This window comes from Rhincodon typus, chromosome 19 (genome assembly GCF_021869965.1).
Source record: "Rhincodon typus isolate 14 chromosome 19, sRhiTyp1.1, whole genome shotgun sequence".
Lineage (NCBI taxonomy): Eukaryota > Metazoa > Chordata > Chondrichthyes > Orectolobiformes > Rhincodontidae > Rhincodon > Rhincodon typus.
In genome coordinates this window covers 39,628,984-39,645,214 of record NC_063350.1, presented here as the reverse complement: position 1 = coordinate 39,645,214, position 16,231 = coordinate 39,628,984, and the positions used below count along the sequence as shown (strand labels likewise).

The window sequence follows — 16,231 nt, the reverse complement described above, 5'->3', positions numbered from 1 at the left end:
TCTGCAGTTCCTATTATCTCTGGTGTCTCTTCATAACTGAATTGCACCAGCCCAGGCAATATTCTGGTGAATCTCTTCTGCACCCTCTGTAATGTGATCACACCCTTCTTATATTAGGGACACCAGAACTGCACACAGTACTCCAGCTGTAGCTTAATTAACATTATATACAGCTCCATCATAATATCCTTCTTCTTGTATCTAATGTCTTGACTAATAAAGTCAAGTATTCCATATGTTTCCTTAACCACCCTATCTAAATGTCCAACTGCTTTCAAGGATTTATGAACATGTGCACCAAGGTTCCTCTGATCATCTCTACTTCCTAGGGTCTTACCATTCAACATTGCTCCCTTGCCTTGAAGTCCTTCCAAAATACATCACCTCACATTTTTCCAGGATTAAATTTGATTTGCCATTGTTTAGCCCATCTGACCATCCACCCTGTGGTCTAAGGCTTTCCTTCTGTCACTTTACCACACCACCAATTTTCATGCTATTTTCAAACTTACTGACCATACCTCGTATTAGAAAGGCTCCCAGACAGTACTTCACTCTTTGCTACCCAAGACTGTCAGTGCACCTCGACCCATCATCTCCACCCATTCCCGGGGGGGCTGGAAAGCTGCCTGAAGGCAGCCCCACATTTAAGCGATGTCTCCCAAGAGGATCCTCCGCAGACCATCTGGGAGAGAAGGAATGTACTGTTTCTGAAGAATGGCAACAAAGGGCAAGAAACGGCAAAAAAGCATGAGCCACAAGAGAGCCTGGACTGAGCTGGCTTCAGTGATCAGCACCCATGGCAAACAGATATGAGATTGTATATAGTAAGAGGACGAATGATCTCTCGTGCACAGCCAGGGTGGTGCCACTGTCTATTCAGTGCTTCATTCCCCTTAAATGTGAGTTAACATTATAAGCTGGCCGTTGCACAGGACTAGTACATGTAAGATTGGGTGCCAGCTATCTCCATTACATGCCTTACGTGCAAACAATGTCTCTCACTGCACTGCACCTCCCCATGTTTTAATACTAGCAGCACAGTGCCACTGTTCCCCTCCCACCTGTCAGATTCACACTTAAAACTGAAAAGGATCTACAACACTCATCAGCTGACACACCACCTACTCATTGGCCTTTCAACACACTAGAAGATTGTACACATCACATTGCTTGTATGGGACAAGGACATACCACAAAATGTGGCTTCAGAATAAACACCTCACACAATTACCAGGCATCATGTAAAGCTTTATTGATCCCAGTGAATTCTAGCTATTTGACCACATTCAACCATCTTCCATTCAGAATCCTTTAACTCTTACCATCACCCTGACTGCATTCTTCTTAATAATAATGCATAACACAGCTCAAGGGATTGACCCTTTTATCTGTATTTGTCAATGCAGGCACAGTGTTTATATACCAAAGCTAATTCTTTCACCTTCTACAAGAGAAGAACCATGGTTGCAGTTGAGAAAGCAAGTAATCCGATACTCTTGGCAGGCATTGTAGGCAAGTTCGGATTGCAGATGATTCTGGAGTTGGATGCTGCTTTTTTTGGCAACAAGAAGTTGATTGGTCTGTGGACTAGTGACAGTTACAAAGGATAGTGACAATTTGCTTGCCAATAACTGCATAATTGGTTTTCAGGTGGCTGAGCAGCATAGAGCTGGAAACAAGTTACCGGGACAGAGACAGAGAGAGCATGAGCGGAAAAAACTTACCCTTCCTGCAGCAGTTTACTGTGAGCTGTCATTTTTGAATTGATAAATCAGAGGTATTTTCCAAGTGCATCAGTCACCCTGTACTTCTTACAAACCAGTGGAAGCTTTCAGAGAAAGATATCTGAACAACAAGAGGTCTGACCTATCAAAAAGGGACCAGCTTATCATCAGAACCAGGAAACAAAGACCACTAAACTGAATTCCCACTTTTTCTATCTTCTCCATTAATTGAATTTATCTATTTTTATGTCTCTGTGTGTATATATATAAAGGGGGAGTTCATAAGGGAATTTGAGTTTTAGTTAGTTGTGTTATCTGCCATTAGTTTATATTTGTTTACCTGTATAGTAAATAATAATTCTTGTTCAGTACAGAAACCTTGCTGATGCTTTCTATCAACCTTGGTTTGAAAGTCAGGTGAATTGGCTTACTTTAAAAATACCTTTACCATTTAGTACGACTCTTGGAATAGTGGGGTTTGATTTCCAATGCACTGCCCCAGTAGGTTGTTACAGTGTGTTGAAGGGGAGATTGGATATGGCTCACCATGTGGTGAAAACCTCTCAAAATATCTAATACCAACTGCTCATCAGGTGTCAATGTTGTAATGGAACTTTGGGTAAGGATGGCACATCACAGCACAAACAAAACGTTTTGTTTATCTCTGCAGCTACCACGACACAGACCCAAGCAAGGGCCAAAAAAAAAAATCCCCAGGTCCCAAGCCCATCTCTCCCCAACACCCTACAGAAGACACCATTGAGGAGGAACAGCCAGGACCCTCAGAGAATGAACTGTCAAAGCATTCTAGAACCCGACCTTCACCAATGCAGAGACATCTACCTCAGTGAATAACCTAGCTAAAGTAGGCTTGGGGTCACATTCTGGATAAGTACACTGACATTGGCCTGAACATAGAGGTGGAAGAATTGGCTCTGACACTTAGAGGACTCATGGCGAACAGACCCCTGCTGAGCTCAGTACTGATGATGAGTCTTTGGACTCAGCCATTAATGAGATGATGGAAATGCAGGGGCAAACAGGGGAACAGCTGGCAGAAGTGCCAGAGATCATGCACAGACTGGAGTGATGGGCAGAGGAGACTCCTATGCTCACGTTCCATCTGATTTTGTAAATCTGGCATGGAAATGTATTGCTGCCTCAGTAGAGCAGCGCAGCAGCAGCACAGAGGCAGGTTCAGCAAAACAGTCAGTATCTGCTGGACAGATGATTGGACTTTGCTCCAATGCTTGAATGCATTCACTGGCTCAGTGGGAAGGGACAAAATACTCTTAACCTCCATCCAGGTTCCCCAGCACCTGAATGGGAGACGGAGGTGTCATTGCAACTAAAAGAGAGGAAAAATAACAGACAGGTCACTCCCACACCACTTTCCCTCCGCTCTGCACCCAAATGCCTCCACCAGCTTAGGGGTTTGCACTTGTACCTGTGCAGGTGACCCCCCCAAGTGGGTCAGAACCCTCTAGACTGCCAGTCACCACAGGATGTTTGCCAATGTCATCTGAGGCAAAGCACTCATCAGGCTTCCTCAAGCTCAGCTGTTCTTACAAAGGTGGCACCACTTCATGATGGAAGGTATAGAGAGATTATAGTGTATTCATGCCTCCTTGGATGCATGGCTGTTGACTTTCAGTACAACACTACACTGGAAACAAATATAACACTTTTATTTATGTTCCTGTGGTTTCATCCAATCTATTAAGACTTGTAACTGTATATCTTTTCATTGTAGACTATTTTGAGGTGCCTATTTGACCCCACATTCTCATATGCATATCAGGTTTAATGTTGCAAAGAGCTCTGAGACTCTACCTTACAGTTGCCAGCTGGCAGTGCCCTAACATTTGGCAGGTGAGTATAAAAACTCTACAGTTATGCTTTAAAAGTCAATCAGCGTTTCTTTATTCTGTGAATAACCTTTGTAACCTAGGCATTATCTCTACCATGTGTGGCTGCCATGTAAGCCTGCAGAACTCCATATTGAGGACTCGGCCAACAAACTAAAAATATGTTTATTCATACAAAAGGAGCAAAATGAATGACAAATGGATTATCGTAATCGTTCACCATTTTGAGAGAACGATGGGAGTAACATCGCATGGGTCACTGTTGCATATAACATTCAAGTGCCCATAAATATCCACACAATGCCATTTGTTCTCAAATCTAGTCACTATTAGGGTATCACAGGCCTGTTACCTTGTTTCCACACTGCACTGGCTTTCTCAGCATCAGTATGGGCTGCCTAAGCATCTCCATCAGACTCTCCTTCTTCCTCATCTGAGGAGAGATCTGCCCCTCTTTCTAAGTTCTCTGAAGAGCTAGGCCAGGGAATGCACAACATCCTGGAGACTCTTCCTGGCCAGTACAGAAGTGATCCTCCTGAAGGATCTAGGAATCCTTCCAATGCCTTTGATGCCCACAGCTTTTAAGTTGCTTTCCCTTTCCTTTGCACTCAGCCCACCTTTCTGTGAACATTTTAAAAATAAAATGGTTGTCCTTATTAGGTTGCACCATCATTTTTGATTAATATCCTTTTAAGTTAAGGCATGCTTACCTGTCCTAGTCAGATTTGTTTTACTGAGTCAGTAGAGCTTCCAGGATTGGGCCCCATCAGCCTTCACCCTATGCCTGCAATAATCCCATCAGGAGCGTGATGGCCCATGAATTTGTCCTCTTTTGAGCTGGTGAACAAGGAGAGCCTTCACCACTGAACAACAAATGAATGGATCCTTCTGATGATCAGCTAAACATGGAGAGTGTTCTGTCCCAACACTGGAAGGGGCTGTGCAATGAAACGCCTTGCTTCTGAAAGTGTCAAGTAATGGATTAATCAGAGCTAGGAGGATGTAGCCCTACCGTGTGCACACTCCTCTTGTCTTTACAGTTGGATTTGTGGATACGCATATTTCCCCTTAATGCCAGGCTGATTATGCCTGTGAATGGAATCCTGGTGAGCTAGGGTGTTCATGAATGTTCATGACCTTCCGATTAAGGCTTAACAGGTAAAGTTTGGGAAACCTGACTCACGTGGACCAGGCTGAGAACATCAAATGTCTGACCCGCCATTGGGAAAAGTACATTTTGCCTATTGCCCACCTTTGTAAAACCTCTGGGTGGGCCTTGAAAAATTGCGCTCATTAATTTTTTAAACACGTGAGCATTTTAATATTGATAGCAAACTATGTATTGAGATGAGTTTGGTGACAACTCTTCATAACCAGTGGAAGAGCACAGTTTGGAGACATTCTAAAGGACTAATTCATGCCACCCTGTAAATATCATTCACCTGTTGTAGACACAGTAAATATATTAAAATACATTGTAGTAGGTTGATACAGCAGCTACTAGGCAGTGCAGTTTTTGTGTTTGCTTTACCTGTATTGGATCACCAGACATGATAATCTATAAAAGTCCCAGCATTTATGGAGAGGCAGGAAGGAGGAGGTGATGGTGATGAGGGGCAAGTAAGGGAGAGGGAGACTCAATCAACATGGTGCGGAGTATTGGGAAGGTCAGCATTGCAGCTGTTTTGGATCTTGAGATGTGGGAGTGAGAAGTTAGGACGCTGTGGAGATGGCAAGAAGGGGAATATCAAGGACTGCGGAAGGCCACAATCTGTGGGAGAGGGAGGAGGTAGCTGAAGGTTTTCTCAACAAACCATATTTAAAAAGGCATTTAGCATCTGGAACCAGGGCTCCTGCTTCCCCTTCATTGTACATTTCCCTTTCCTCTAGGACACCGGTAGAGAAGCAAAGAATTTTAATTCAGGCTTCCAACTGCACAGTGCCAATGACCCAGAAATTCCCTGCCATGACGCAGTACTCAGACACTCTGGTGTTTACCAACACCAAACAACACACACTGTGAGTCCGAATCCCTTTATTCACATTTGACAGTTTAATGGTGCTTCCTCTCAAACCTCTAATCTCTCCGAATCATCATTGCAGTGGTGGGGTGGGGATGGAGTCAACAGGCAAAGAAGAGTCAGCACATAGAATAATGAGGAGTGAAGGTATTCATTCAGTAAGGAGTGATTGGATGAGCAGAGAGATCTCGGTGTCCATGTGCATAGTTCACTGAAGTTGCCACCCAGGTTGATAGCGTTGTTAAGAAGGCGTATGGTGTGTTAGGTTTTATTGGTAGAGGGATTGAGTTTCGGAGCCATGAGGTCATGTTGCAGCTGTACAAAACTCTGGTGCGGCCGCACTTGGAGTATTGCGTACAGTTCTGGTCACCGCATTATAGGAAGGATGTGGAAGCATTGGAAAGGGTGCAGAGGAGATTTACCAGGATGTTGCCTGGTATGGAGGGAAGGTCTTATGAGGAACGGCTGAGGGACTTGAGGCTGTTTTCGTTAGAGAGAAGAAGGTTAAGAGGTGACTTAATAGAGACATACAAGATGATCAGAGGATTAGATAGGGTGGACAGTGGGAGCCTTTTTCCTCGGATGGTGATGGCTAGCACGAGGGGACATAGCTTTAAATTGATGGGTGATAGATATAGGACAGATGTCAGAGGTATGTTCTTTACTGAGAGAGTAGTAAGGGCATGGAATGCCCTGCCTGCAAAAGTAGTAAACTCGCCAACTTTAAGGGCATTTAAATGGTCATTGGATAAACATATGGATGATAATGGAATAGTGTAGGTTAGATGGGCTTCAGATTGGTTTCACAGGTCGGCGCAACATCGAGGGCCGAAGGGCCTGTACTGCGCTGTAATGTTCTATGTTCTATGCAATGAGGAGTGAAAGCACACCGAGCACAAATTAGTCACAATACACGGAGCAGTAAGGAGTGACAGTGCACTGTGCAGTAAGGAGTGACAGCGCACTGTGCAGTAAGGAGTGACAGCGCACTGTGCAGTAAGGAGTGACTGTACATTGTGCAGTAAGGAGTGACAGTACACTGTGTAGTAAGGAGTGACAGCGCACTGTGCAGTAAGGAGTGACAGCGCACTGTGCAGTAAGGAGTGACTGTACATTGTGCAGTAAGGAGTGACAGTACACTGTGCAGTAAGGACTGACTGTATGCTGTATAGTAAGGAGTGACAGTACACTGTGCAGTAAGGAGTGACTGTACATTGTGTAGTAAGGAGTGACAGTACACTGTGCGATAAGGAGTGACAGTGCACTGTGCAGTAAGGAGTGACAATATACTGTGGCAGTAAGGAGTGAAAGTGCACTGCATTTTCTGAATGGTATTCCACTGTGAAGTATGAAGTCACAATACACTGAGCACTATAAAAGGTAATTCTAGAAAATAAAGCATGGTCCTGCCCATGTTACACACGTGCCAAAAAAAAACTCACCGGCATCTGTATATAATCATTTAATCAGTCTTTATTGTAGGACCTGTCACTGTAAACACGCTAAACTTTAATTATATCCTTTTGCAGCTGAAAGGTTTCATTTAAGTGTGGATGTAGAAATTTAAAATGGACAGGATGCACTACTTTGAAAGAAGGGCTGTATTATGCTTGAGAGTATTAGTCCTTTGGCCAACTATAATTCTGCTTACATTGATGACTCCACTTGGTCTTAACTTGCCTAAGCAATGTCAAAGAAGATCAACTAGTGCTTAAATAAATAAAACTTATGACTCATGAAACTTTTCTGAGCACTTTCTCTGAGAGATGAATTCTGTGAACTGTTCTGCCACCACTCCCACCTCATGGGACCTATTCTCCCGCCTCCCCGGTGAGGTTTCCTATTTCCTGCTAATGCTTTCTAAAATGATTTTTCTGCCATAGCTTGTTTTTTAGTCTTTCCTACCTACCGTTGGCAAGTTGCCACTGAACATTGTTCTTGCTTTGGAGAATGACTGCTAGCTGGTTCTGTTATGCCCTTCACATTTCTACCACTGGATGGAGCTTCACAAGCAAGCTGCAGATCTCCATATCTGTACCTACAATGTCATTAGTGCATTATAAGGTCAGAAGCAATGAGTCTGCTGATGATTGCACAATGTTCAGCATTGTTCATGATTCCTCAGATACTGAAGCAGCCCATGTACAAATGCAGCAGGTTTGGGCTGAAAAGTAGCAAGTAACATACACGACACACCAATGCCAAACGATGACCACATCCTGTAGACAGAACCTAATCACCGTCTCTTGATTTCAATGGAATTACCATTACTGAATGCCCCATTACCAACATCCTGGAGTCACCTTTGACCAGAACTCAACTGGACTAGCCATATAAATAGTGATTACAAGAGTAGGTTGGAGGCTGGAAATACTGTGGTGAGTAATTCATCTCCTGACTCTCCAAAGCCTGTCCATCAATGACAAGGCACAAGTCAGGACTCTGATGAAATACTCCCCACTTGCCTGGATGAGTGTAGCTTCAACAACACTGAAGATGTTTGACACTATCCAGGACAAAGCAACCTGCTTGACTGGGACAACATCCCTAAAAGCTCACTCCCTCCACGACTGATGCTAAGTTGCAGAAATCTGTACCTTCAACATGATGCACTGCAGAAATTCACCAAGGTTGTTAGATAGCACCTTCCAAATCTACAAGAAGGACAAGGACAGCAGATACCATCCCTCCAAGCCACTCACCATCCTGACTTGGAAATATATCACTGTTCCTTCAGCGTTGCTGGGTCAAAATCCTGGCACTCCCTCCCTTCCCAGTGAAATTTTGTGTGTTTCTGCACCAAATTGACTGCAGAGGATCAACAGGGCATCTCATCACCACCTCCTTCAGAGCAACTAGAGGGGCACAGAATGCTGGCCCAATCATTAACACCCACATCCCATGAAAGAATAAAAAAATTTAAGCACAACTAGTTTTTTCTAAAATCCATGGGGCATTAATACTTTAATAAATTTGTGTCCTGAACATTATGAAACATCATAAAGGCATTTACCTTTCCTTCAGAACCTTTTACAGTTGAGCCCACAGAATCAGCGTGTTTCTCATCCTCTTTGACTGACTGTAATCATAGAAACAAAGTACTATTACTTTATGAAGGCATACTGAAATATGCAACCAATTGCTTACTATCCATTCTATAAATGTCTTAATGATGCCACTGAGTTCAAGATCAACAGCAGCAATAAACATCATATCACCTCAGAATAGATAACTTGATCCTGGCTTTTCCTGTTTGCTCTGACCTGCTCTATTCCTTTTAGAACAGTTGCTTTCAGCATTAATCAATTTTTCCCTCCACTGAGGATGTTTGTTGATGTTGTAATATGCTGAACTGAAAGAGCTTCTGGAAACGGTGTGAAGTGCTGGTATTTATCACAAACAACAGACAAAAGAATACTATTAAAATGATTCATATGCATTTTGAAAATTAAACAAAAAATGCAAAAATTACACAGACTATTAGTGTGCATCCACGATTGGAAAAGACAGGTTATGTCATTTTGTTTTCAAGCTTGCCATCAAAATTACATGTTGTTCTTTCAAATCTTTAATATTTGTTATATTTTATCTTTCGAAATTACTGCATGTATTTGTTTTGCTCTGTGATCGTCAGTCCTTAATTCATTTTAAAGGACAGCAATCACAGGTTATCAAATGTAGGAGCTGGTAACTCGCCTTTTTTAAAGTCTAGATTGATCTTTGTTTTACCATCAATGGAGGAAAGAGCATTGGTAATGATACAATACCCTCCAATGTTACGGCCAACAATTAAACTTATCTACACATATTTTCAGAAAGGAAAATCACAATACAGGTCAGTACTTTATTAACTGCTTCTCATAATAACTTTTCTGTGCATTTTACCCAATTGGTAACGTATCTGAATCTGTTGCCATCATTAGCTCATCTGTTGTACACCCTTGAGCCTTCCAGTGGGAATCACGATCTGGTGCTGGTTGATAATGTCTTTTTTTTCTCATAGAGAATTTCATAAACGTTTTGAGAAAATGCCAGAGGCAAGGTTCCAACTCAAATTAATCTATTTTTAATGTTTCCTAGCCTAATTTGCCATTCTTGTTATATAGTACATTTTTGGCTGGCTAAAAAATTATATAGTTTGCACTGCTTAATAAGATTGTGCCTGTTACACACTAGATTATTAACAAGTATGTCAACATCAATGATACAAATTCTTGGTCTAAATTGAAACATGACTTAATTTGTGCCATATGGTATTTGACGTGGCCTTAAACAACACTAACTACATTCTACTAAGGTCATGACTTATGAGTGTTTCTAATGAAGTAACACTGAATATCTGTAATTGATTATTACTTGCAGCCATCACATTTTCAATCAATATTGCTTCTAACAAGCACCATTTGTAAATGAAGAATATTCTTTAATGACTCACAGGACTGAATAAATTGTTAAAAACCATAAAGTTGTTGTAAAGATCTTTGTTTATAAAGCCAGTAGAATCTTTTCACAAATGCATTTTCAGCAATTCATCATTTAGACAATCTCCGAAATTCCACAAAAATTTGCTGAATGCAAACAAAAGCATTCAGAAGCATTAAACATGCTTTGAGCAAAAAAAAAAAAAAATTCCCTTGACAAACAGAAGTAAATCCCAAGGTTCAGAGTTGAGTACACTTTTGTTTTTGGTCATTATAAATGATTTGCTCTTGACAGTGCAAATTTTAAATTAACTGTTGACACAACAGTAGAAATTTTCGCAAACATTGAGGAGAACCATAAATAATTCCAGAACATAAATAGGAGGGTAGATTAAAAAGACAGATGGCAGGTACAATGAAATGTGAATAATTGTGAGGTAATGCACTTTGGGAGAGAAAAAAATTACAATGCAACGATAGTGAATTTAAGAAAGAACAAAGAGACTCAGCAATTCCAATACTGAGTAGCTGATGTAGACAGCACTGCATCGTTTTTGGAAAGAATGAATGAACATTCAAAAGCATGAAGATATATGGCTATGAGGACAGAACAGGGCAGTGGGATTAGTTTCAGATTGCTCTAACTAACAGCCTACATAATGGGTTGAATGGCTCCTTATATACTGTAAAATTCTATGGTCCTATTATTAACATACCATTTCTTTGTTAGTATTGTCATTGAGTATGTGACCCTAACTGTGTGCTGCTGCTCAGTTTCAAAGGGAGCCCAGTTTTCACTGCCAACGTAATCTGGCAGCCACAGTTAAAGAGAGAGACTGCAAAGTTCAGGGGCATAGCAGTTTGTCTTTCACTGCCTTGATGCCATTCCGCCTCTAAAATGGCAGTGCATCAGATGTGCTTTGACAGCGACATTCACGCCACAAAAGTGCCAGGCAATCATGGTCCCCAACAGGAACGAAACTAACCATCGACCTTTGACATTTGTTTCCATCACTGAATCCCCTGCTATTAATATCCAGGGACTGTCACTGACCGGAAACTGAACTGGACTAGCCATATAAATACAATTACACTAAGAGCAGGACAGAGACTAGGAACTCACCTCCTTACTCGCTGTGCACTATCTGTCAGGTATGAATTTGGATTTTGATGGAATAATCTCCACATATCTAAGAGCTACTGAAAGCTGAAAGGATAACTCCTTTAAGGAGTTCCCTGCAACCGCAGGAAGTGCTACACCTGCCCCCATACCTCCTCCCTCACCCCCATCCCAGGCCCCAAGAAGACCTTCCACATCAAGCAGATGTTCACCTGCACATCTGCTAATGTGGTATACTGCATCCACTGTTCCCGTTGTGGCCTCCTCTACATCGGGAAAACCAAGCGGAGGCCTGGGGACCGCTTTGCAGAACACCTACGCTCGGTTCGCACTAAACAACTGCACCTCCCAGTCGCGAACCATTTCAACTCCCCCTCCCATTTCGCAGATGACATGTCCATCCTGGGCCTCCTGCAGTGCCACAACAATGCTACCCGAAGGTTGCAGGAACAGCAACTCATATTCCGCTTGGGAACCCTGCAGCCCAATGTGGACTTCACAAGCTTCAAAATCTCCCCTCCCCCTACTGCATCCCAAAACCAGTCCAGCTCGTCCCCGCCTCCCTAACCTGTCCTTCCTCCCACCTATCCCCTCTTCCCACCTCAAGCCCCACCCCTATCTCCTACTTACTAACCTCATCCCGCCCCCTTGACCTGTCCGTCCTCCCTGGACTGACCTATCTCCTACCTACCTCCCCACCTACGCTCACCTTTACTGGCTCCATCCCCGCCTCTTTGACCTGTCTGTCTCTTCTCCACCTATCTTCTCCGCTATCCATCTTCTATCTGCCTCCCCCTCTCTCCCTATTTAGTTCAGAACCCCCTTCCCCTCCCCCATTTCTGAAGAAGGGTCTAGGCCCGAAACGTCAGCCTTCCTGCTCCTCTGATGCTGCTTGGCCTGCTGTATTCATCCAGCTCTACACCTTGTTATCTCAGATTCTCCAGCATCTGCAGTTCCTACTATCTCAGGATAACTCCTTTAATAGTCATCAGACATTTGACCAAATGCAGCAAATAAAAAGGGTCAATTAGTTATATCCTGTCAGTCTTTGACAAACCACAATGTAGTTGCAATGTTCAACTCTATTTGCTGATCACATGGAAAATAACTCCAAAACATAGCCCATGCAAATGTGGGCAGAATACTGATACCCAAAGTCATGCAATGTGATTGAGCAAAAAAACTGGGAAGCTTAAGCAATGCTTTTACCATTAAGGTTTAGAGCACCAGACTACACCATGCGTAGACTCACAAATGCTGTTAGAAGTATGTGTTACCACAACAGCTCAGATTTCTTCGAGCGCAGTTGGCAGAATGGCTTGTGTTGATCAGATTGGTGCCAACAACATGGGGCTTGATTTCGATTACAGCTGGTGTAGATTTGAGATCTGGCTCCTTGTCTTCTGCATAAGACTATCACCTTCTCAAGGGCAATTAGGGGCAGGCAATAAATGATGGCTAGCCAACAATGATCACATCCTACAAGTGAACAAGTAAAATAGAGGTTGTAGTGCTCTGGGTTAGACCTGCTTTTGGGCAGAGAACTGAAGAAGATGAAGATTGGAATCTGAGTAGCTGAATTGGTACAATATGAGACTTTTAATCTGAGGGCCACTTGAATGACAGCTGGACCTCGAGTTGGGTACGAGATGGTCAGTGAAGGCAGCAGCAGGTAAACTCCATGAAGGGGCAGGCGGTTGAATGGTGGTTTACTGGGGGAAGGGTGAAACATCAAGGGGGTGGGTGTGATGGAGGTTTACTGGGGCAGGGTACCATCGAGTGGAATGCAGAGCAGGCTGGGGTAGATTTGGAGAGACCTGTTACAGACCTAGGGATAGAAGGACAGGCTGCAGGCCTGGTAGTAGCGGAAACTTGAAGCCTGAAAAGTAATGTTGGGTGCCTCAGTGGGACAGTGTGGGGATGGAAGGAAATGAGAGTTTGAAGGCTTGTGCGGCAGGGGTAGGTCAGAGGATCCTGATGAGTGATTGAGGGCGTTAGGCACCTGCTGTTGGTGGTTTGAGTCTAGGCGCCTCATGGTGCAAGCGAGACCTCAAGGTGAAAGTATTTAGGAAGTAAACGATAGCAGAGGTTACTCTGGAAGGCACGTGGACTGAGTGGTAGGTGTGCATTGTCCTCTTCTTACTAAAGGTGCTGGCTGGCCAGACATTTGGAATACCCAGCTGGCAGCAGTTAAAGGTGACAATCTGATTGAGAATGAAGCTTGCAACATCATTGTCATGAACTAAGTTGGAAACAATGTCCTTGAACGAGTTAGATTAAACTGTCTATTGCATCTCCTTTCTGGTGTTAAAGATGAAAAAGGGGGGATTTGAAGGTCAGTTTGGGTCAAGAAATAAGCTTTTCAGGCATCAGCAATCCTGCATGTGACCCATTTAGGTTGAAATGCAGCCCAATATTTCAGTACTGGAGGGAATATATTCAAGAAGGTGCACAAAGAAATGCATTTACCGTCTGTTTGAAGAAGTTCAAGAAGCCTTTTTTAGCTGGTTTAATCTCCTCTTCTCCAGATTTTAATTTCTGTGCAGATTCAGGGCATGCATCTTCCTGTTTTGACATTCGTTTTTGCAACTGGGATGTGTTTTTATCAGATTTTTCAGCAGGTGCAGTATCTTGTTCGTCCTAGATAATAAATAATAATATTAATTGGTGAAATTTATAATGACATACAGATTTTAACAAAAAGAACATTATCAATCCACAGTATATGCACAAAAAGGACTAATCCAGTTGTGCTTCTGGGTCCTAGATCCAAGGTGAATTACTTTAGATCTAAGTTCCTACAATGAGTACATATCATTGATACCAACATTTTACAAACCATCTGGATGATAACAGCATAGATAGTTAACATGCATTGTTTTAAAATTAATTACATTGTCAATAAAAAGTCAATAAACAATATTCAGAAATATCACTTCAATTTACCATTGTATTTGTTGGTGCAATGCCGACAGCCCAATCGATAATGTGCAAGAGTTGCTTTTTAGCTATACTTCCTGGATTGTACTAAAGTACTTAACTAAGTCAGATAAATATGGGCTACAATAACTGGTCTCGTAACCTGGACAAGAGATGAGAGGAGTGAATGTTATCAAGTGGGTTCTGAAATAATTCCACACAGGTCGATATCCCATTACAAATTTGGCCTTTATTTGCAGGTGCATAATGCTTGACACTGCTCCAGCTTCCTCACAGCCTGTTCTGAGTGAACAGAAGTTCTGACACTCCTGCTAATATCAGTCAGCCAGGGCTCCCTGATTAACAGCCCCAATCAGGGAACTCATATTCTATGGGTCCACCTAGCTGACCTCGTTACAATCATACAGTTTCTACTAAAACATTAATATGCAAGGGCTGGCTTTCAATGATTAAACACTCTATAAAATAATCCATTAACAATTACTTCTCATTGCCTTTCACCAGTGTTCTTCAACACCTTTCTCCTTTCTCTTGTCCGAAAAACACTGACTCCTTGTTTGCAGTTTCACACCTGCTGCTTTTCCTTTTCCTAACTAGCCATTATTCATACATCCACCTTGATAATGATTGATATTAAGATATTCAGCATGGGGACTTCTTGATGGAACCCAAGCTCATCCTTCCACATAGCTACTATTCCAACAATGGAGTTTTTTAAAATTCCTGGTGCAGGAGTGCTGAGGCCATTTCTACGACTGCCCTGTTGCTATCGGTAATTTGGCTTAACTATACATAGCAGTGAAGGATGACCTCTTAGATGAGGTACGAAAAAGCCAGCAGGTAGCAGTGGAACTATTCCTTATATGATCATCACTTTTGTGAACTGGCAATGGAAAATGCTTTTTTAAAAAGCCACAAAATAGGTATTTTTACAATCCACAAACGTACTGATAACTTTAAACAAGATATTTGAATTCTTATTGACCGAGTAAGAAGGATCACATGACAAGATTTCAGGTTATATGACTTCCACTGCAACAAAAGAATGAGAAACAATAATGCCTAAACATGATTTAAGATAACGAACAGTCTAATAAACTGGAGAAAAGATACCTCCAACTTCTTAAACATAACGAAAAGTTGCACTTCACAAGGCTGGTCTCTGAAGAATTGTCCATATTAGTCCAATATGACTCTCGGCTTTCAACATGTTTACTTTTTCCCAAACAAATATCAAAAGATGGTTCTCTCAGTTTCTCTAAAATCCTGAAAAGAATACTGTACTAGCAATAATGTCCACTCTGGCAATTTTTTCCCCACTGACCACATGAGGGAGAACCTTGTCGACCCCTTAGATTACCATTAGATTCATACCTTCAACTAAAAATCATCTCTCCCTGCCCCTGCAGTCTGCCTGGTTGTCTATAAAAAGGACACACTCACATCCTCTGCAGACCACAGCAGCTATAGCTCTTAGTTTCTCCGTGAGATCTCTTCTTCTCTCTCTGGCAAAGATCTTGGAGATAGACAGTTTTCCCTCATGCAGCCCCAGTTGTTCTTGCTTTTGTTCCACATATGAACCTTCTGCACTTTGCTCTTGGTAGCACTGAACCCTGTTCTACTGGGCCCAAGGTATTTTTCTCATTCATTCATAGGATGAGGATGTTGATAGCTGGGCTAGCATTTATTGCCCATCCCTACGTGCCCAGAGAATTGTTAAGAGTGACACGTAGGCCATACCAGGTAATGATGCCAGTTTTCCTCCTTAAAGGATATTAGTGAACAAGATGGCTTTTTCCAAAAATTGACAATGGATTCATGGTCATCATTAGATTATTTTTCTCATTGAATTGAAATTCCACCATCTGCCACCGCAGGTTTTGAAACTGTGTTCCCAAAACATTACCTGGGTGTCAGGATTAACAAGGTCAGAAATCACACGACACCAGGTTATAGTCCAACAGGTTTATTTGAAAACACAAGCTTTCTAGTTTTACTCCTTCTTCAGGTGAGGGAGATAGTATCAGACACAGAATTTATAAGTAAAAGATCAAAGGGTCACACCTTTCATGAGAATGTACTAAATAAACCTAAGATGCTGTTAAATCTTTAATCAGTTAGAAGGTTTTACTGA

General features: G+C 42.2%; 1 protein-coding gene across 1 annotated transcript in view; it reads right to left on the bottom strand.

Annotated features, from left to right (window-relative positions):
- Nucleotides 1–647: 647 nt before the first annotated feature.
- The window catches only part of LOC109910915 (brain enriched myelin associated protein 1), a 94,992-nt gene continuing 79,408 nt past the window's right edge, over nucleotides 648–16,231 (bottom strand). Inside the window, exons 10-12 of the mRNA XM_048608581.1 lie at nucleotides 13,627–13,797; nucleotides 8,630–8,695; nucleotides 648–710 (exon numbers count right to left, since the gene is read on the bottom strand). Coding sequence (XP_048464538.1) covers nucleotides 648–710; nucleotides 8,630–8,695; nucleotides 13,627–13,797 — 300 coding nt within the window. The remainder of the gene's footprint in view (nucleotides 711–8,629; nucleotides 8,696–13,626; nucleotides 13,798–16,231) is intronic.